The sequence below is a fragment of the Molossus molossus genome, unplaced genomic scaffold, assembly GCF_014108415.1.
Source record: "Molossus molossus isolate mMolMol1 unplaced genomic scaffold, mMolMol1.p scaffold_m16_p_17, whole genome shotgun sequence".
In the NCBI taxonomy this organism is placed as follows: domain Eukaryota; kingdom Metazoa; phylum Chordata; class Mammalia; order Chiroptera; family Molossidae; genus Molossus; species Molossus molossus.
Window position 1 is genome coordinate 34466212 of NW_023425352.1, and position 21061 is coordinate 34487272.

Genomic DNA, 21061 nt, shown 5'->3' on the forward strand with positions numbered 1-21061 from the left:
GGCCTCAGTTTTATCATCTATAAAATAAGAAATATTCCTGCAAAAACAAAAAAAACCTATGACTTTTATCCACTGTACCTAGCTTTCTAAATGCTATTTCAACCTAAAATAAAAATGACATCATTTGTAAGACACAGCTTGTCAATAATATCTACTCATAAATTTCTCTCTTCCTTTTAAAATATATACAGGGATAAAGGTACATTAGGATATTCCTTTAGAGCCTGTGAAAACTCATTAAAAAAAAAGTCTTGGTATGCTAATTAATCATGAGCTAAACACAGCAGATCTGAATGATTTGATTCCAAGATGCTAAAAGTGACCAATTCTGGCTAAATTACTCAACCCTGAATTTTAATATCATGTAACAGCTAAACATAACAATTTTACCACATATATCCTTAAAAGTATGTACAAACTCCATTTTCTTTTTTAAATTTTATTTTAAATTTTATTTTTGTTATAGATATTTCTCCTTTTTTACCCCATTGACAACCTCCTCCCCATCCCCTCCCACCCCGTCCCCGGCTTTGTTGTCCATGTCCATTGGTTATGCGTACATGCATATAAGTTCTGTGGTTTATCTCCTCCCTCCCCCCACCACCCCCTCTTCTGAGGGTTGTCAGTCTGTATCCTACTTCCATGTTTCTGGGTCTACCCCATTCCTCAGACTGTTGTGTTCATTATATTCCACAAATAAGTGAGATCATGTAGTATTTGTCTTTTTCTGCTTGGCTTGTTTCACTTAGGATAATACTTTCCAGGTCCCTCCATGTCATCTCAAAGGATAAGAGATCTTTCTTTCTTACAGCTGCATAGTACTCCATTGTGTATATGTACCACAGCTTTTTTATCCATTCGTCTACTGGTGGACACTTGGGCTGTTTCCAGATCTTAGTTATTGTAAATAGTGCTGCTGTGAACATAGGGGTACATATATTCTTTCTGATTGGTGCTTCAGGCTTCTTAGGATATATTCCTAGAAGTGGGATCACTGGGTCAAATGGCAGTTCAATTTTTAATTTTTTGAGGTAACACCATAGTGTTTTCCATAGTGGTTGTACCAGTCTGCATTCCCCCCAGCAGTGTACTAGAGTCCCCTTTTCTCCACACCCTCGCCAACACTTGTTTGATACAAACTCCATTTTCTAAGCCCATCACCTTTCACCCGGGGGAGAATCCAATCTATAAGAAGATGAAGAATATGCTGCTGTTCTGCTGATGATGTGGGTACTATTACATTCTTACACATGACATTACAAACTTTACATTTTCCTTTCATAAATATTTCTCTGCTCTCTTTTCACTGTGGCCCCTATTTCATAACCATGTCCCATGGGGCTTGCCATTTCATAAAATCTCTCCTCACCTCTATGAAGAAACACAATTGACAGTATTATCAGATTGTGATGACTAAGATGTCTTCTAACTGACAAATTAAAATATGTCCTTACTGTTTGATTATGGATCTAAGTTACACTGGAATCAGAGAAAATAAAGTATAATAAAGCTGAAGTACGCTTGGGTTTTACTTGTACCCTGAACTTGATGAGATAGAAGGCTTCTTCTATGGCTAGTTCTCACTGTCAGAAGCCTTCAGTCAACTATCCTGTAGAAGCAGCTACATCAGAAAGGATGTACATGCATATGTGGGGGTCGGGGTGTGGGGGTGAAGAGGGAGGGAAGAGGGGGGAGACTGAACACATGAGAGGACAGTTGAGTTAGAAAAGGCTAGACCATTACAAAATTTTTATTTGCCTCCCAACTCAAAATCCATAGTTAAAGCATGCTACCATGCTGTAATGCCAAACAAAAAAGTCACATAGTTGAATGTGGTGAAGAAAAATAGCTCAGAAATGATCAAACATATCTGTAGCTTGCAATAGAAAAGACCACTGCAGTATCGCTATCAAACACTTTTTATCCATTTTTAAAAAAGGATACTGTTTTTTCCCCTAAAACAATGAAAACAAGTCATGAAAGGATTGGAATTACCACTTGCCTTCAACATTTGACTTCTTAGCTTAGCCAGCTACTAATTTTTATCAAATACATGCACAATGACACAATCAAATAATAATCACTATTTTAGAGTCCTTTTTGGAAACTTCAGGGGACAGCAACATTTTCAAAATGGTGAAGTTTCTTTGCCAAAAAAAAAAAAAAAAAACTAAAAAATTCTCCTAAAGAAATCTCAGTATTCTGTAGATAGATAGGACACCTTAATGCCTGGCAAAACATCTGGTTTTGCTGCTGTGGTAAAGACAGGAGTTCTGCATGTCAACATGACTCACTGCTTTGTTCATCAGAATGCACTGGGGTGCAAGACTCTACCATCAATCCTGAGAGAAACCTTATCTACTGCTGTGAAAGTATTCTACTGCTTCATGAGTGCCAAGCCTTGAATCATAGCCTATGCAAGAGAATTCGTCATGAAAAATCTGTTGCTGTGAAAGTTGCCAAAGTCATAAAAGCCAAATCTTTCAATCAAGGGCTTCTTAAGAGGTTTTGTCAAGAATTGGGAGCAACTATGAAATTCTCTGCTACACATAAGTTCACTGCCATTAACTGGGTAAAATATAAACTTGTTTACAGTTTAACTCTTCATTCTTAAAACTGTGTACTCATAATCCTTTCCTTCCCAATATAGAATTATGTAAGGATCTTGCCAAAAATGATCTTATTAACTAGAAACCAAAGAAAATGATTCAACACGAATTTATCTAAAGAATCTTAGAGAATTCCTATTTCTTGACATAACAATGTACTGTCAAAAGAATCTACAGATTCCATTTGCTCTTTCATTCTTTGGTGAGATAGGATTTTCAGCACTTGTTTTGATCAAAAACTGATTGGATATCAAAGATGACACAAAGTCAAAGATAAATGGAATAGTTTGAATATGCTACTTAAAAGCTATTTTAAATAATGGCAGCCCTTTCATTAAAATTTACTATTGAGCAGAACTAACGCTTAATTTTGGTTCATTTGTACCACTTAGATTTAGTCTTCATTCTCAAAAAGTGGTCACTGATTTATTTATCAATCTTTATCCGAGGATATGTTTTTATTGATTTTAAAGATAGAGGAAGGGAGAGAGCAATATTGATGAGAGAAATATTGATCGGTTGTCTCCTGTAGGCACCCCCACCGAGGATCCAACCCGAAACTGAGGTATGTGTCCTGACCAGGGATCAAACCCTCAGCCTTTTGGTGATCAGGATGCTCCAACCAACTGAGCCACCCGACTAGGGCATGGCCACTGATTTTTGCATGAAAAAAAAAAAAAGGAGACATAATTCTTATGAAGATTTCTTTTACATTCTAAATTTTAAAAAAAAGTTTTCAGTGCAATTAAAAAGTTAATAATGTTATGTTCATGTACAACATGCACATTTTTGGAGAAAATATTTATAATTTTCACCATATTTTTAAAAGATATATAACATAGTTTAAGAGTCCCTAGTGTCCTGGCTCCACATTGCACAACTTCTTTATTTTTCATTTTAAATTCTTTTACCTGGTATCTTTTCCACTATCAAAATGGCTGCTGCCTATCAACCCTGCTTTAAATTTCTACCACTGCTTCTGCAACTTCTATATGGTCTCTTTTCCTGTACTGCCCTGAATTTATTCACATCAGTATAAAACAATTTACCTTCTATAATTACAATCAGCAAAAGCAATTGTTTCCCTCTACATGATGAAAGGATGAAACAAAGTAAACATCTCAGGTCCTCTGCTTTATAATTCATTCCAGTGCTATCAACCCAGGATACACACCATATACAGAAATGTAAGTTTATCTATCATAGCCAACCAAAATCATGAACTAATATAAAATTCCATTTTTTAAACTACCACCAATATACAGTACTTTGGCATCACTAGATATAATTCAAAAAAGTCACAAAGACATATACAACAAGAAAAAGGAAGGAGTAAAGGAATCAGGAATCAAATAACTATCCAGTTGAAAATAATGGGTATGATCACTTGTAGCTGTTTTGAAGTTGAATTAAAAAGAAATTAACTTAAACTGGAAGAGAATCTCCCTGATTGTAAAATTATTAAAACTAGAATAAGTTCTTCACATAAGTTATGACGTCTCCTTCAATAGAGCTCTTTAAAATGAGTTTGCCCATTTATCTTGGAATGGTTTGGGGTTTTTTTCTTCTTGGGGACAGAAAAATGTACAAACTTTCTTTGTAAGAAATGTAAATGTGTTTTGCCATCCAAAGAAATAAATCTCTTGAAAATCACTGTAAAAGTTCTCCCAAGAGTTCACTTTTTGCTTGCAAATGCACTACACAAATTAAATGTCACTGATTTCCAATACAGTCTTTACAGTCTTCTGAATAAAGAACCTGACTAATTATAACTACTTATATTAATATTCATATGGAAAAGTCATCTTTATATATCATAAAACTAAAGATCATACATTCCTAGAAAATGGCATCCAAGTTATTATCAAACATATTTCATTCTCAATCAAGCTTCAGAAATATTAAGCTTACTTTTGATCAATGTGTGGCTTTTTAGAATGCTTGGTAAGTATTTTGAGACTACGCAATACTGTTCATGGGTAAGATTTGCTAGCATGACATGAAAATGCTAGCATGAACAGAAAATTCAATTAGTCATTTGCTCACATAAATGTTAAGGAGTAACTGATTTAAATGTCTAGGAGATCAGATATAAGGTTATCAACTTTCTTTTTAAAAATCTGTTTTCCAATAAATTCTTAAATCTAGGAAGAGAAAAAAAAACATCAAATATAACTTACCTTTTTATCTCTGGTCCTTACTTCCCCATAGAAATCTAGGGCCTCTTGTGCCTTTAAAAATTTACCCCGATGTAACAAATATGCACAAATCATTACACCAGTTCGTCCCTTTCCAGCTTTACAGTGAATTGCTGCAACATGATTGTCATCTTCACTTAGCCATTGGTCAAGATCTTCACAAAAGGGTTTGATAAGTTCTAGTTGTGGTGGATTATGGTCTTCAAAAGGATACTGTGCAACTGTGGTAAAAAGATAACCTCAGAATAAGAGAAAAATCTCTTCTGAATTGTTTATTAATAGTTAACTTTAGAAATGCTACATATAAGCTCCACAGATGTTTAAAAGAAAAAGCGAACTCCAGAGAAAAGTAATGTATTGCCTGGTAATTTTCTAATGTTTGAATAGAAATAGTCTCTCATTAACTCTTAAAGTTATCCATTAGACAGGAAGGCCAAGTATTTTCCCCACTTTACGAAGGAGGAAACTGCTATGGAGAGGTAGCACAGGTCATAACTTATCAGAGGTGGTGAACTCAAAATGAAATGTCATATAAGCATCTTGTCAGGACTCTGAATTAATTTTCTAATAAAAGAGTAATAATACTTATAATATTGCACCACTATAAAACATATTCAAAAGAAAGATTATTAATAAATCAACAATAGAAAGGATTGCATTTTAAACTTCAATAATAAAAATGCTAAATGTGTTATTTCTCACAAATGTTACCGTTGTATACAATTGACTTTAAAGGTATTTACAAAAGAAAAGAAAAACTACTTATAAAAAGTATACAATTATAGTAAAGTTTATCAAGTGAAGTCTCAGGTCTTTTCACATGACTTACTAAGAACTCATAACTTCTCTGTACCCTAGAGTCACAGCAGAGCTTTTAAAATTTGTCTACAAAGAGGACTTTAAATCTATCACTATTAAATTTTATCTGATTGGTCTCTGCCTTGGTTCTACTCTATTAAGATTCTTAAAAATTCTGACATCTAATGTACCTAATTATCTTGTGTCATCTAAATATGTAAAAAAGTATGTCTTATATCTTCAATCAAGTCATAATGTAGCACAGGATAAAATCGATTAAGTCCTTTGTTATGACAGGAGAGCTTTAACAATAACTACCATTACAGCAAGTCATCAGGACAGCTTTCACTTAGTCATCTCCCTAACTACTATCATTCTGTCTTCACTTCCCCAGTGGCACACAAAAACATCTAGGAAAACCTGTTAAATGTCTATTTAAAGCTAGATAAACCTCGACTAAAACACATTATGCCTAGTAAGCAGTAGCCTAAATTTACCAAAAAAAGAAACATTCTTAGTAACCACACTGACTCTCACCATTAGTGCCTCTGAATTCTCAGACCAACTGTTTGAAGGTCCATTCCAGATTTTCAGGAGGCACTGACTGCAAATACATCAATCTGTAGTTCATGGCACTCACTGTTTCCTAACAGCACATGCCAAACTTCTTAATTCTCCAGTTCGCTCATGGCTCAAGGGGTTCCACAAATACAAATGAAGTTTTTGTGGGCTCTGATATAGAACTGATTATACCTGAAGACTAACTCATTTAAAGCAGTTCCTTGTTCTCACCTATCAGGTTCCCCTCATCCATATTTGTTATACCCTTTCCGCCTTTTAGATCATGTTTCTTGATGGAGTTAAATTGTTCTGCCTTCTTCATATAATTTATTACTCTTACACTAAATGTCTCAGAAAAGTAGATATAACCCCCACCTCATTCTATTGTTAGCCTAGAAATTTCTACTAATTCTTAGTCCATTCTGCAATTTAATTTTCCTAATATTTCTGGCAGGTTTATATGGCACTTGTTTCCTAAAACACAAAATCATATTTTTCAAATTTTCTAAGACCACCTTTAAGACAAATATTTACTTCACTTAATAATTGAGATTATTCCTTATTGCTATAACAGTAAGACTTAGTCTATTGGTTTTAAGTTATTTAACATAATACAGTACATTTATACATACCTCTGCAGTTAAATTTGGCGGTATCATAATGTCTTTCAGCACATCTAAAAGAGAAGTTTAAATGTGATATAAAGTTATCTTTTACAATTGAGAAAAAAGTGTAATAGTAACAAACATTTTGTGAAACTTTATAATGTACCAGGCATTATGTTAAGTGTTTTATATTAACTATTTCTTCTCATCCTGGGAAGTAGGTTCTGCTATTATCCCCATTTTACAATTAAGAAAACAGATGCTTAAAATGGTAAGTGTATGCAACTAGAACTCACACATTTGCTTAAAAAACTTGTGATGTCACCAATATACAATATTGCAAATTCAGCTGCATCTAAGCCTTCAAATTTCCTTTATGGAAATTTTGCATGCTACTGGAGTTTAATAACTAACTATTTTAAATATTATCTTTACTTCACAGCTGAACACACACAGTTTTCTCAAACTATTATTTTAAAAGACATGTTAAAAACAGTAACATTATAAGTGTAAAGGAAAAGTAAGGAAAGAAATTAAATGGTGCTAACCTACTCAGACACAACACTTGCTAAACTTTTTTTAAACCATATCTTTCTCTTATCTTTTTCAATACCCTCTCAAGTTACAAACTTTAAAGTCTTAGACTAAAGAAATAGTAGTAAGTAAAATCAATACAGAATAGTAAAATGTTGACTTAGCATTATCATATGGCATGCTAAAATTTGTCTTTTTAATAGTAGTGACACGTTCGTTATCATGCACTGGGGCTTACACATGATGAACAGGCCATATTTATAAACATCAACAGGCTCAGAAAGGAATTCTATATATTAATTTGTGGTCAGTAGCATCCTGGTAACTCCCATTACTAATCAAGCCAGATTTTTAAAAAAATATTTAAAATAAAAACTTAGCTTTTTAAAACAAATAAAGGTCCACAGACCCTTAATCCACAATTCCAAAATCTCTGAAGTTGAAAACATTTTTTTTCTTAAATTTATAGCAAACTTAATTGCAGCATAGCCTGATCTGAATTTATGAGATTATATGTAGTCCTTAATTAATACACTTACAGTGAAGAGTCAAACATTTCATTCTAGGTACTGTTCCACCGGGGGTGTTGTAATAAAGTATATGCTTCCATGTTACCTTTCTGAAAACTGAAAAAATTCTGAATGCCAAAACACAACTGGCCTCAAGACTTTCAAATAAGTGATTGTGGACCTATATTTTACATTTAGAAATCCTGCAAGTATGGTGTAGTTCCTCTACTTTAAACAGTTTTAAACCCATTAAACATTATAAACAAACTACAATTCACTAGTTGCTAACTGGTCAGATCTGAAATAAATAGACTTTCATATTACTGCTCAAAACAAAGCTTTTCCATTTTAGCATATTATAATGTAGTATATTGAGTTTTCCTAGAAAGAAAATTTATTCAGTAATGACATATGCACATATATGCATCCTTGCTAAATAATTTCACACACACACACACACACACACACACATTAAAAAACACGACAGGTGGAAAAAAAGACTGACCATGAAATAAGTCACATTTTACACTTTCTTCAGTAGATTAAAAAAGCAACATGGTCAATAGTGAAGAATCCATAATGAAATGTTTTATAAAGAGTTATGTCAAGATAGGGCTTAGAAGGTAAGGGGGAAGGTATAGGCTAGAAAACAATTCTAAGAAGCTGGTCTCATGATAGCACAACAAAAAAAGCAACATTTTGAGTTTCATGCAGACTCAGTTCTCTAAAATTCCCATGCTTTCTCAGGAGCTCAAAATGTTTGTTTTGACAAACAGTACATAAGACTACCTTCATAAACTGATTCTCAAATATCACTGTTAAGAGGAAGAAATGGAGAGAAAGTGGAAATAATAAGCTACTACTGAATGTATACACCTTACTAAGGAGTTTCCATGTTTTTTGACTCATCCTCACAACAATGTGATAACAGTTAATATTATCTCCTTTTTATACATGAAAAAACTAATATTTAGAAGCACACTAAGGAAAAACTTGCCCCAAACCATAATATGTATATGGAAGAGCCAGGACTCAAGTTCAGTACCTCTGATTACAAAGGTCAAACTTTTCCTAGTACTGTACTGCTCCATACTTTCACTTATAATAAACAACTAAAAATAGTTGTAAAAACAAAAGCAGTAACAAAATTTAGTCAAAGCCAGTCTTCCTAAAAAAGCAATATTTGGCACAATACAACCAACAAATAGTGATAATAAAAACATGAAAAAGCTATGAAAATCTCTACAGGTATGGATTGGGAGTATGTGAAAACAAATACTGGGATTGGTAGTGATGAAAGTGACCTGGGGAGGGGTTGGTAGGGTAAGAATAAAGACTTTCTTCTTAATTAAAAATTTCTCTGATACTGTATGCACACCCACAAAAAAACACAGTTTCTTGTAAATTTTTTGCAGTGTGATATTAAGTCTCTTAAATCAAAATTGGATACACGAAAAAATAAAGCAAATGTGAATTAATGTTAGAATTAATCACTTATACTTCTTCATAATTAAAACTCAACTTAAAAGATGTTTTCTTATCACCACCTCAAATTGGCTTATATGAGACAAGAGAAATGAAGAGGCATAGAAGGAGACAGTTTTATGAAGTAGTAGACAAAGTGAAGAAAGGGATAAGATTAATAAAAAAAAAGCTTCCATTGAAGTGAGACTTGACATGGAATCAGCTAGGCATGTAGGTCTCTTCTTTACTGTCTTCAGTGAAGCTATCCCTATCTTACAAAAGAAAATGTAATTGATAAAAATTAGCAGCTAAATGTTTACCACAAAATAATGCAGTTTTACCAAAAATAATGGAGAGTTGTATGTCAAATAGAGTATACAATAAAATATAGTATTCAGTGAACATTTACATTCCTCAGTGAATCTTATCCCTTTCTTCACTTTGTCTACTACTTCATATTTTTATTCCCTATCTCCCCCACTCTTCCCCTTACTCCTACCAGAGTACAGATAATACAGAGGAACATACAAAAATAGCATACACACTTGCACAAAAAACTAATTTACTAAGTATCAGTATATCCAAATTTGTTAATGACAGGTTAATTTTGTCCCTTCTTAAAATAACTCATTGAATGTTTAATATAAGTATGAACAGATACAGTCTGTTTAAAGAACTCTTAATTCTACACTATGAACTCTTTTTCATCCAAATGTCACAAGTGCCACATAAAGTTTAATATACTATTAAATACAGGTATGCCTACTAAAAATATTTTATTATCTTTCAATTTGTATGTTTATCAAGATATATATCACGTTATTAATATCCTAAAACTAAAAGAAATAAAATAGAAACATCCGCTGCTTGCCAGACTCACTTACCCAGAGCCAGAAATATAAACAGGGGTAGAAAGCAGGTGAAGAAGACTGAAAAATGACATCAGAAATCAAAACATGCTACAATTGGGTAGTTCTACAAACTTCTGAAGTAAGTAAAATTTGGGGAAGTTGAAAAAAAAAAATGAATAAACAAAATAACCCAAAAAGGGAATACTGGCATAAACAGTGGATGGTCTGCTACTATATGTACCTCTGTGACCTTGTTCAACTCACTTAACTTCTCTATGCCTCAGATTCCCCATCTGTAAAATGAGAAGGTTGGACTAAATGATCTCTTTCAGGTCCTTTCCAGTTCTAAAAGTTGCTGATTCAATTAAAAGAAGTGGAGCAAGGGAGTTAAAATATATGCACCAAAAGCTACTGTCAACTAATAACAAGAGAGTTCATTAACTTGGGAGTCCAATGTTTGGAAATACAGAAACAAACAGGCAGTCAAGTTCCCAATGCCAAACTGAACCATAATAATGTACGTGAACCACAATACTGACATTACAAGCCTAAGTCCTAAGTTGTGGAAGCAGGAAGCCACTGCATACAGGAATGAAAAGAATTTCCTTTCCTATCTCTGAATATAATGTAAAACTCGAATACATTTTTGAAAAAGGCATAATTTATCTTTAGTCTCCTTCTACCTTCCTTCTGGGACACTCTAAATGCCCAATCCTGAGAATCCAAGGCTGAAGTGACTCATTTAATGGATTCCTCCCATAGACTGCTCTTGGCCTGTTTTTTACTTCTTTTTCACCTTAACTTCTAAAAATCCAGTTGTGCCCTGGCCGGTTTGGCTCAGCAGTTGAAGCGTTGGCCTGCGGTCCAGAGAGACCCGGGTTCGGTTCCTGCTAAGGGCACGTACCTCGGTTGCAGTTTGTCCCCGGCCCTGGTTGGTTGTGCGGGTGGCAGCCACTCGATGTGTCCCTTCACATCGATGTTTCTCTCTCTCTCTCTTCCTCTCTCTCTCCCCCGCTCTATCTGAACAAAAAATGGAAAAATGTCCTCGGGTGAGGATAAAAAAAAATAAATAAAATAAATAAATAAAATTTAAAAATAAATAAATAAATAAAAATCCAGTTGTTAAAAAAGTACAAAGCTCTGTGGATTTTATTTTCCTCCACAGAAACCCTGTAGCATCTGAAACAAGGATTGTTGTAGGAGAGGTTTATAAGGAAAAGAGGATGATACATGTATAGATCACTTGTAAGCTGGGGCCCACCTAAACTTGTTTATACAGCATGTTTTACTTTCTTTCATCTTGTCATCTACTTCTACCACAGCCTGCGCGCGCGCACACACGATAATTACCTTCCACATTATGCCAACAAGTGTTTCTTACCTGCCAGAGTTTTCTCTGCCTGCAATGCCATCATCTCCCCTCCTACTAGGCCCGTGGGTCAACCTCTACTGAATCTTTTCATCCCAGCTTAAACTTGATTTTTTGCAAAATCTTCCCTTTTAAGTACAATTACTATTTCCACTGTTCTCTGGAGAGTTCTCTTCTATACAAGAGTTATCTCTTCTATAATACTTTGTTTACATTTCATATTACAGTATAAATTACATGAGGACTAGAACTACGTCTTATTCACCTCTGGACAGACAACACATTTTATAATGTCTAATGTGGAAAAGTACACAAAATGCTTCTTTGTGAGTCTAAAGAAATTAGTGAAAACTCACTAGGAAAAACAATATTGGTGTGTACTTCACTCTCAGGTTTTATCAGAACAGAAAGATCACTAAATTAAGGATTTAAAAAGCAACAAGCCATAGACACAGAGAATCTTATACTTTTTTGGTAAAGCTTTAAATGCCCACTGAAGGTAGAAAAGAATCTTGTTCTTATATTTGAAAAATAAACTCTATAGAAACTGTAACAGTAAATTAGTATAAATAAATTTAGATTTAAAAATTTCCTGTTGCACAATTTATATATAAATTTATAAGTAAAAGCCAGTGAGAAAAAAAATAACACATTTTATATACCACTGTTTTAAAAATAGAAAGTGGTTATAAATTTTGGGAAAGAAAAATAGTCTTCAAGGGCAGAAATGGTTAAATATTTTCTTCCCATTTTTCTTTTGTTCCTTTTTTCCTTTTCACATCTCTAGTCATCAAGTCAAAAGAAAAAAACAAAACAAAAGGTTAAAGATAAGGTCAGCTAGGTGTATCAACTGGGCAACCCTTACATCCCTGCCCCAAACAAAGGAAACAGACCCAATTCAACAATTTTAGGTAACTAATTTATGTTATACACAGTTAGAGAACAACCCCAAGAGCTGTTTCAATCAGTTGACCTAGAGACACAGAATAAACAAAATTATATTCACTGTGGAACATACCTCCATGGAAGATGTCATTAATGCTTTAACATGTGTTTTACACTTCAAGTTACTACATGGTTATGGGCTCAAAGATGGGCTAGATGCCAAGTCACTTAAAGCACATCAAGTAACATAAATCTGTGCCAACATTGTTTTACCTCATCACTACACTTTCTAAATGACCTAACAATGCTCTCAATCAGAATTCTTAAACTAAATGTTTTAGGAATATATTATGTTCAAATATATCTTTAACTCTACCTCAATCTAACAAGAAAATAACTTTCATTTAATAGTTATTTTAGAAGTATTTGGAAGTATACAAATAAGAAAACATACTTACAGATTGTATATCTTGTAATGGTTTTTATGCTTTGAATCCAAAAACCTTAAAACAAAACAAACAAACAAAAAGCCACCATTAACAAAAATAAGCTAACATTTGAAATTACATTAATACTGTTGAAAAAAACAAAAGACAGATTCTATTTTTCCTAATCTCAAATACCATTTAAGAAAAATAAACTCAAATATTCCTTTCATGGGTTAAAACTAGTAAATCGGCCATTCTTAAATAATTATTACATTACACAGATTTATACAATCTGAAGCCATAGCTTTTCATAGAATGAGTATTTTCATAATCTTTTCTCTTAAGCCTAACATAGTGAGGTTGAGTATTAAGAAATAACTTCTTTAAAGGGTAGTATTAGCATGTAGCTAAAGTTACCTAGCTCATGTACATTTGAGAATAATAGTCACATGCAATCAAATAATCTTAAAAATAACACTGAGAACTATCATTTTCTTCCAAACTGAAAACTTTCGATATTTGAAAGATATGTGTTAACTATTAACTCTTTATAGTTTATTAAGTATTTTCACATATATATATATATTCTCATTTGATGCTCACAAACATCTGAGGTAGAGCTTCACATTTTACAGATGAGAGAAGTAGGTATCAAAGAAATTACAGGACTTGCCCAAGGTCATACAGTTAATAAGTTGAAGAATCAAGACCAAAGACCTCTCCCTCAAAATAAATTAGTTGAGAAACTATCAACAACAACTACAGCCAACACAAGAACTTACTATATGCCAGCCACTATGTTAATTAAGTATTTTCTGTATTTAAATTTGTTTAATCTTATGAGGAATCAGAAAGTGTAAGCCTGGGGAAATATCAGAATAAACAGAATAAAAAGACAAATGGAATAGAAAAGATAATATTTCAAAAGGTTTAAAGTCCAGGAGGTTCAATATATAAATAGGAGTTCCAGAAAAAAAAAAATATAGAAAACACAGATATTTTAAAAACACAGAATTTAAAAAAAAAAAAAGCCAAAACTGAAGGACACAAGTTTCCAAACTGAAGGACACAAAGGGTACCCAGCACAAAATGATGAAAATAGACCCAAATAAAGGCATACATATCTTAGTGAAGTTTCTGAATATTAAAGAGATAAACATAAGTCCTTAGAAGCTGCCCAAGAGGAAATAGATTTCATAAAAAGAACCTGGAATCATGACATCGCCCGTTATAATGGCAACACTAGCAGCCAGAAAAATAATTAGGCAAACCTTTCCAATTGAGGGAAAATTATTCCATACCAAGAGAGACTATAAATCAAGTGTGAATATATAAAAAAGGCATTTTTAAATAAACAAAGTCTCAAATAATTTTGCTTCCCATATATTCTCTCCTTAGGGAGTTACTAGAAGATATGTTCCACCAAAACAAGGATGGTGAACCATGAAAGAAGATGACAAGTCCCAGAAACTGAAGAGTCAAAGTCATGAGAAGAGAAAATGAAGGTGAAAGATCTCAAGCAGACAGCATTACATCAATCCTAGAGAACAACTAATTCAGATTAGGGCAGACCAGAAGACTCCTCAAGAAAACAAATCGATATGATACCAAATGTGCTCAAACATGTTAAGAGATTTATACAATTGGGGACAAATTTAGGATGAATTAAAATTAAGGACACAGAATAAAAGTTAAAAAGAAGAAGGAAGAAAGGGACGTAAATGAATTGTAATCCAGGGCAAACAAAATATGCAGGAAAAATCAGTCATAATATACATCACTTAACTGTGACTAGTATTATGTAGTTATAACCACTTTAAAAAAAACAATATTGATGTAACACAAAATTACAATATAACTACTGGAAGAAGGGAGAAAGGGAAGTCTGAAAATATTGCTGGATAAGGGGGAAAAAAGTCATAAACTTGGATGTGAACAAATTATGCTATATAGTAATAATAAAAGTAGCACTTGTAACTTTGTCTCTAAATGAAATGATTAATTTTCATGTCATGCTACAGTTGTTGCAGATATCAAAATATTATTTATAATCAACACTTCAAAATTAAGTCATTAGACCTGCCAATATATTTTTAATTTAATGTGTTAATAACTGTATCTTTATATCAGATATTTGGTTTTTAAATATTTTCATAACTAATATAATCAAAACTAATATAAGTATATCTGTAATCCTATAAATTTTATTTTATGGATTTAAAGTCACTCTAAAAAGGGGTCCATAAGCCTCACCAGACTGCCAAAAAGATACATGGTATTAAATAAATAAATAAATAAATAAATAAATAAATAAATAAAATAAATTGCCCTGGCCGTTTTGGCTCAGCGGTTAGAGCAACAGACTGCAGACCAGAGTCCCGGGTTCGGTTCCCAGTAAGGGCATATAACTTGGTTGCAGTTTGTCCCCAGCCCCAGTTGGAGTTGTGTGGGTGGCAACGACTTGATGTGTCTCTCTCACACATTGATGTTTCTCTCCCTTCTTCCCTCCCTCTCTCCCTACCTCCCTACCGCTCTATCTGAAGATAAATGCAAAAATATCCTTGGGAGAGGATAAAAAAAAACATTAAGAGCTCTTGTCAAAGGATAGACAGAAACAAACAAAAAAAGTAATGACTCTTTGGTGTAGTGGTATTTTTTGATTCTTTGTTTTATTTTTAAATATTTTTATTTTCAATTACAGTTGGCACACATTAATTTCAGGTGTACAAAATAGTGATTAGGCATTTATAACTTACGAAGTGATCACCCCAATAAATCTAGTATGCACTGACACCATACATAGTTACTACAATATTCTGACTATGTTCCCTATGCCGTACTTTACATCCCTCCCTATTTTTATAACTGGCAATTTACACATCTTTAAAAATTTTTTTTTTCTTTATTGACTTTCAAGAGAGGAAGGGAGAGGGAGAGAAACATCAATGAGAGAGAACATCAACTGGCTGCCTCCTGCATGCCCCCCCACTGGGGATCTAGCCCACAACCTGGGCATGTGTTCTGACCAGGAATCGAACAAGCAACCTCTTAGTGCAGGGGTCAATGCTCAACCATGAGCCACACTGGCCGGGCCAATTTGCACCTCTTAATCACTTCCCACTTTTCACCCATCTCCCTGAGTCCTCCTCCCATCTGGCAACCATCAAAATGTCCTCAGTGTCTCTGAGTTTCTTTTATTCATTCATCTGTTTTTTAGATTCCACATACAAGTGAAATATGGTATTTCTCTTTGCCTGACTTCACTTAGTATAATACCCTATAGGTCCCTCCATGTTCTCACAAATGACAAGATTTCATTTTTTTAATGGCTAACTAATATTCCATTGTATATATGTACAACTTCTCCTTTATCCATTCATCTATCAATGAACACTTAGGTTGCTTCCAAATCTTGGCTATTGTAAATAATGGTGCAGTGAGCATAAAAATGAATGTCTTTTTAAATTTGTATTTTGGGTTTCTTCAGACGGATACCCAGAGTGGAATTATAGGATCCTTCTTTTTCTCTTGTTGTACAGCCTTTGTTCTAAAGTCTATTTTGTCTGATGTAAGTACTGCTACCCCAGCTTTTTACTGTTCTTGTTCCAATTTGCATGAAATATCTTTTTCCATCCTTTACTTTTGGTCTGCGCGTCTTCTAATCTGAAGTGAGTTTCTTGTAGGCAGCATATGTATAAGTCTTGTTTTCTTACCTATTCGACCATTCTAAATCTTTTAATTGAAGCATTTAATTTGTTTACATTTAAAGTAATTACTGGTAAGTATTTATTATTTTTATTTTTAAATATATTTTTTATTGATTTATTTTTTAAGAGAGAAAGGGGGAGAGAGAGAGAAACATCAATCGGCTGCCTCCGGCCCACCGCCCTACTGGGGATTTGAGCCTGCAACCCAGGCATGTGCCCTGATTGGGAATCGAACTGGAACCTCTCAGTTCATGGGACAATGCTCAATCCACTGAACTGCACCAGCCAGGCTAATTTTTTTTTCTTCTTTTTCTTCTTAAGAAAGTCCCTGTAACATGTTTTATAATACTAGTTTGGTGGTGATGAACTCCTTTAGTTTTTTCTTGTCTGGAAAGCTCTTTATTTCGTCTTCAACTTCAAATGATATCTTTACTGGGTAAAGTAGTCTTGTTTGTAGGTCCTTGATTCTCATGACTGAATATTTCATGCCAATCCCTTCTAGTCTGAAATGTTTCTGTTGAAAAGTCAACTGACAATCTTATGGGAGCTCTTTTGTAGTTAACTGTCTTTCTCTTACTGCTTTTAAGATTCTGTCTTTAACGTTTGCCATTGGAATTATGATATGTCTTGGTGTGGGCTTCTTTGGGTTCATCTTGTTTGGGACTCTCTGCACTTTATGCACTTGTATGTCTACTTTCTTCACCAGGTTAGGAAAGTTTCGCAACATTATTTCTTTAAATAGGTTCTCAATTCCTTGCTCTTTCTTTTCCTTCTGATTCCCCTACGGTGCAAATATTGGTATGTTTCATGTTATCCTAGAGATCCTGTGAATTAACCTCAAAATTTTTAAAATTTGTTTTCTTTATGCTGTTCTGATTAGGTGTTTTCTGCTACCTTGTCTTCTAAATTGCTAATTCAGTCTTCTGCTTCATGGAATCTATTGTTGATTCCCTCTAATGGAGTCTTCATTTCAGTTCTTGTATTCTTCATTTCTGAATGGTTCTTTACGTTTCCTATCTTCATTTTTATGTTCCCTATCTCTTTGTTAAAGTTCTCACTGAATTCACCTACTCTTCCCCTAAGTTAATTGAGCACCCTTATAACCAGTGTTTTGAACTCTGCATCTTATAGATTACTTGTCTCCATTTTGTTTAGTCCCTTCTCTGAAGTTTTGTTTTATTTTTTCATTTGGGACATTTCTTTGTCTCTTCATTTTGGCTGCCTCCCTGTGTTTACTTGCATGTATTAGGTTGAGCTACTATGACTCCCAATCTTGGTAGAATGGCCTTAGGTAGTAGGAGTCCTGTACAAGCGTACTGACAGTCTCCTCAGTCACCTGAGCTGAGCGCTTCAGGTGTGTCCCTTTTGTGAGCTGTGTGAGCCCTCTTGTTGCAGTTAAGCTTTGCTTGCTGTTGGTCTTCAATGGCAGGGATTGACTAACAGGCTGATTGGCTAGGAGGAATGGCCGGGATTACAGCAGAGGAGTTGTTGTGAAGGGGCTGACCCCATGGAATAGGATCTGCTTTAGCAGGGCTCTAATGTCTGTGGAGTCTGCCCATTGGATGTGTTATCTGCACAGGTGTTTGGGTGGTATTCTGATGTGGTCAGGCCAATATGTATGTTAGTTCTGGGGCCTCTTGGGAAGGCCTCTGGTGCAGGACAAGATCAGCTTCTGCTTGTGCTTGGCCCACGGCCACCTGGTATGAGCTACACAGTGATCTGCAGATGGATGTCACATGTGCTGGGTTTGGACGTGCCTGGGAGAAACTAAGCTGTGAACCAAGGCTGGCTGTCATTAATGCACAGCATGGGGGTGTTTAGCTAGAGGATTGGGCATGCCAAGGCCAGCCACTGCTTGTTTGGGGTTGTGAACCTTTGAGAGATTTTAGAAAAGTCCCCAGCACAAGCTAAGATAGGCCATTTTTATGGAAAAGCCACTGGAAGAGGCTTGGGTGAGCCTGCAAGATGGGTGGGGCAGGATTCCAAGGAATCACCAGGGCAAAGTCAGGTTGTTAGCCAGGTTGATGGAGACTCAAACTTGGTGTCCCCAGTGCCTACAGGCAGGGTGGAAGGAAGGCTCAACAAAGTAACAATGTCTACCATCACTTTTGTCTGGAAGAAAGCTGTCTCTCAGCCCTTGCCCAGAAGCAAGACAATGCAGTTCCTCCCTGTATGTCCCTTGCTGCTGCCCCAGTGCTTGGAACTCAGAGCGAGGGAGTCTGGCAGTGAGTCAATCTGGGCTCAGGCCATTTAAGAACAATGTCTGGGACTCCAACGGCCCTCCATCTCACTCAGCCACAATCACCTCTGGTTTTCACAGCCAGAAGTTATGGGAACTTCTTTTCTGACACTGGAACCCTGGGCTGAGAAGCCCAGTGTGGGACTAGGATTCCAAACATCTCAGGGGGGACCTCCGCAAATGTAATATCCCTCCTGTTTCTTAACTGCCACTCCAATGACAAATAATTAATTTTATTGAGATTCATTAATAAGATTCCTATTTATAAAACAATCATGAGGCTTTTCTTAATTACATCTTCATCCACACTAAGCCTATCTTGAGGACATTTTTAAAAAAATTACTGGCACACACTATCATCACAAAATCACAAATTTAACCTCAGTGAGAAATGATAACCAACAAAACAGAAACAATGTTAAAATGCTCGAAATGGCCCGACCAGTGTGGCTCAGTGGACTGAGTGTTTGATTCAAAGTCAGAACACATGCCTGGATTGAGGACTGGATCCCCAGGTAGGGGTGTGTGCAGGAGGCTGCCAATCGATATTTCTCTCTCACATGGATGTTTCTCTCTCTCTCTCCTTTCCTGTCTCTCTTAAAAAAAGAAAATGAATAAAACATTTAAATTTAAAAAGCTCAAAACAGTATCTTTTTAAATCTCTCCTAGCTCTAGGCATAGAAAGTCCATTCTTTAATTTCATCAAGACACTTTCTATAATGTATGTTCAAAGCAAACTTTTTATTCTCTTTGCAATTTTAAATATTTATTATATGCACAACTGCTGAGAATTTTTGCTTCCCAATTTTTCATTTTTCTATGTTCCATTTAAGAAGTACTAAGGACTTACTAAATAGTCATTTGACTCCTTATAACGTGCATTTTTAAAAAAATCACTTCAGTTCTAGAAAAGAAAATTATCTATTGGGATAATCTTTCATAAAATTAAATATCCTACAAAGTAATAGTGATCGAACCAGTACAAGGAAATACACAGAGATGGCAAATAGGCATCAAATTGGTGGTGGCTTATCGGGATGCAATATTCAGGCTATTAAAACAACATCCAGGATGGAGACTGGGAAAGAATATCAGGATTGATTAGCCATATCGCCCATTAATGAGGGAGAGAGAATATAAAAATTTCACTCTATTTGCCATTTATAGAGGAAATCAATACAAATTTATGGGTAAAATTCAATAAAAAGTAAAATTTGAACATTATAAATGATTATATAGCAAAGTCATTTAAACAGATTAAAGTCCTGTTTCTAATAAGCCTTAAATAACTTTATCCTAAAAAATCTTTTTATATTGGTATTCAATCTAAAAAAAAAAATCATCTCAAAATTTTTCTGACAGTAGCACTTATATACTTTTGACCATTATATAGTATTTTCCTCTTGGTACAAGAAATCTCCTCTTGTTATAAACAACTGTAAAAACGGGGCAAAATGTATGAGGCAACCATTTTTAGTTACTGAACAAAAGGCAACACAGGCTTATGATCCTTAAGAAAAGAGAAATATGAGGTAACACCCATGATTGCCTCGCTTTCAGCTCGGAAGCTCTTTTCTGACACAGCAGAAGGAAATGGAACAAAGGTTTCACTGAGGTAAACAGGCAGAGATTGGACTTCGAGGGTGCTAAGGCAGCCAGAGTTTGTAGAACACAAAATCAGAGAAAAGGGGACAAACAGAAAGAGAGTATCAGAAGTCTGTATGAAAAGTCACCTCAGGACCTTGGTTAAGAGTTGGGCCGTATATATGTAGGATGTGAAAGCATAATGGAGATGACACTAGATATACCACAATACTGGGAGGAGTTCTGGCCCCGCCAAAGTGAAGAAATTTCACTGAGAACTTCAGGTATTCAGTTGGGACCCCAGAAAGGCCACACCTTAGTAGTAAGGACCACGCCTTAAGACAAAAGACAAAACTGAAATAGGCTTGCCTTAACACAGAAAACCACATTTGACAACATCAGATTAACCGTTAATTTAAATGCTTGCTGAAATAAAACTCAGATATTAAAGAAAGCAACAATCCAGACTTCCTACAACACATCATCCACAACATTTAACATATAATTAAAATTTATGAGGCATGCAAAGTAGAGAAACATAACCAATAACCAAGAAAAAAAAAAGCAGTCAATAGAAACTGACTCCAAGACTAACCAAAAGTTAGAATTAGCAGACATGGACTTTAAAGCAACTATATAAAACATACACGGATGTAAAGGAAAATGATTATAGTAAGTGAAAAGCTAAAAAGTCTCGGCAAGGATGTAGAAACTAAAAAA

The 21061-nt window shown here is 34.7% G+C and overlaps 1 protein-coding gene across 3 annotated transcripts in view; it reads right to left on the minus strand.

Moving 5' to 3' along the window:
* Positions 1 to 21061, minus strand: part of PTEN (phosphatase and tensin homolog) — an 80605-nt gene that overhangs the window by 20712 nt on the left and 38832 nt on the right. For 2 of the 3 annotated variants that reach the window (XM_036264922.1, XM_036264923.1), the window contains exons 3-5: positions 12842 to 12886; positions 6799 to 6842; positions 4790 to 5028 (exon numbers count right to left, since the gene is read on the minus strand). In XM_036264922.1, coding sequence (XP_036120815.1) covers positions 4790 to 5028; positions 6799 to 6842; positions 12842 to 12886 — 328 coding nt within the window. Of the gene's footprint in view, positions 1 to 4789; positions 5029 to 6798; positions 6843 to 10162; positions 10208 to 12841; positions 12887 to 21061 lie in introns of all 3 variants that reach the window. The other variant, XM_036264921.1, reaches the window with a different exon arrangement.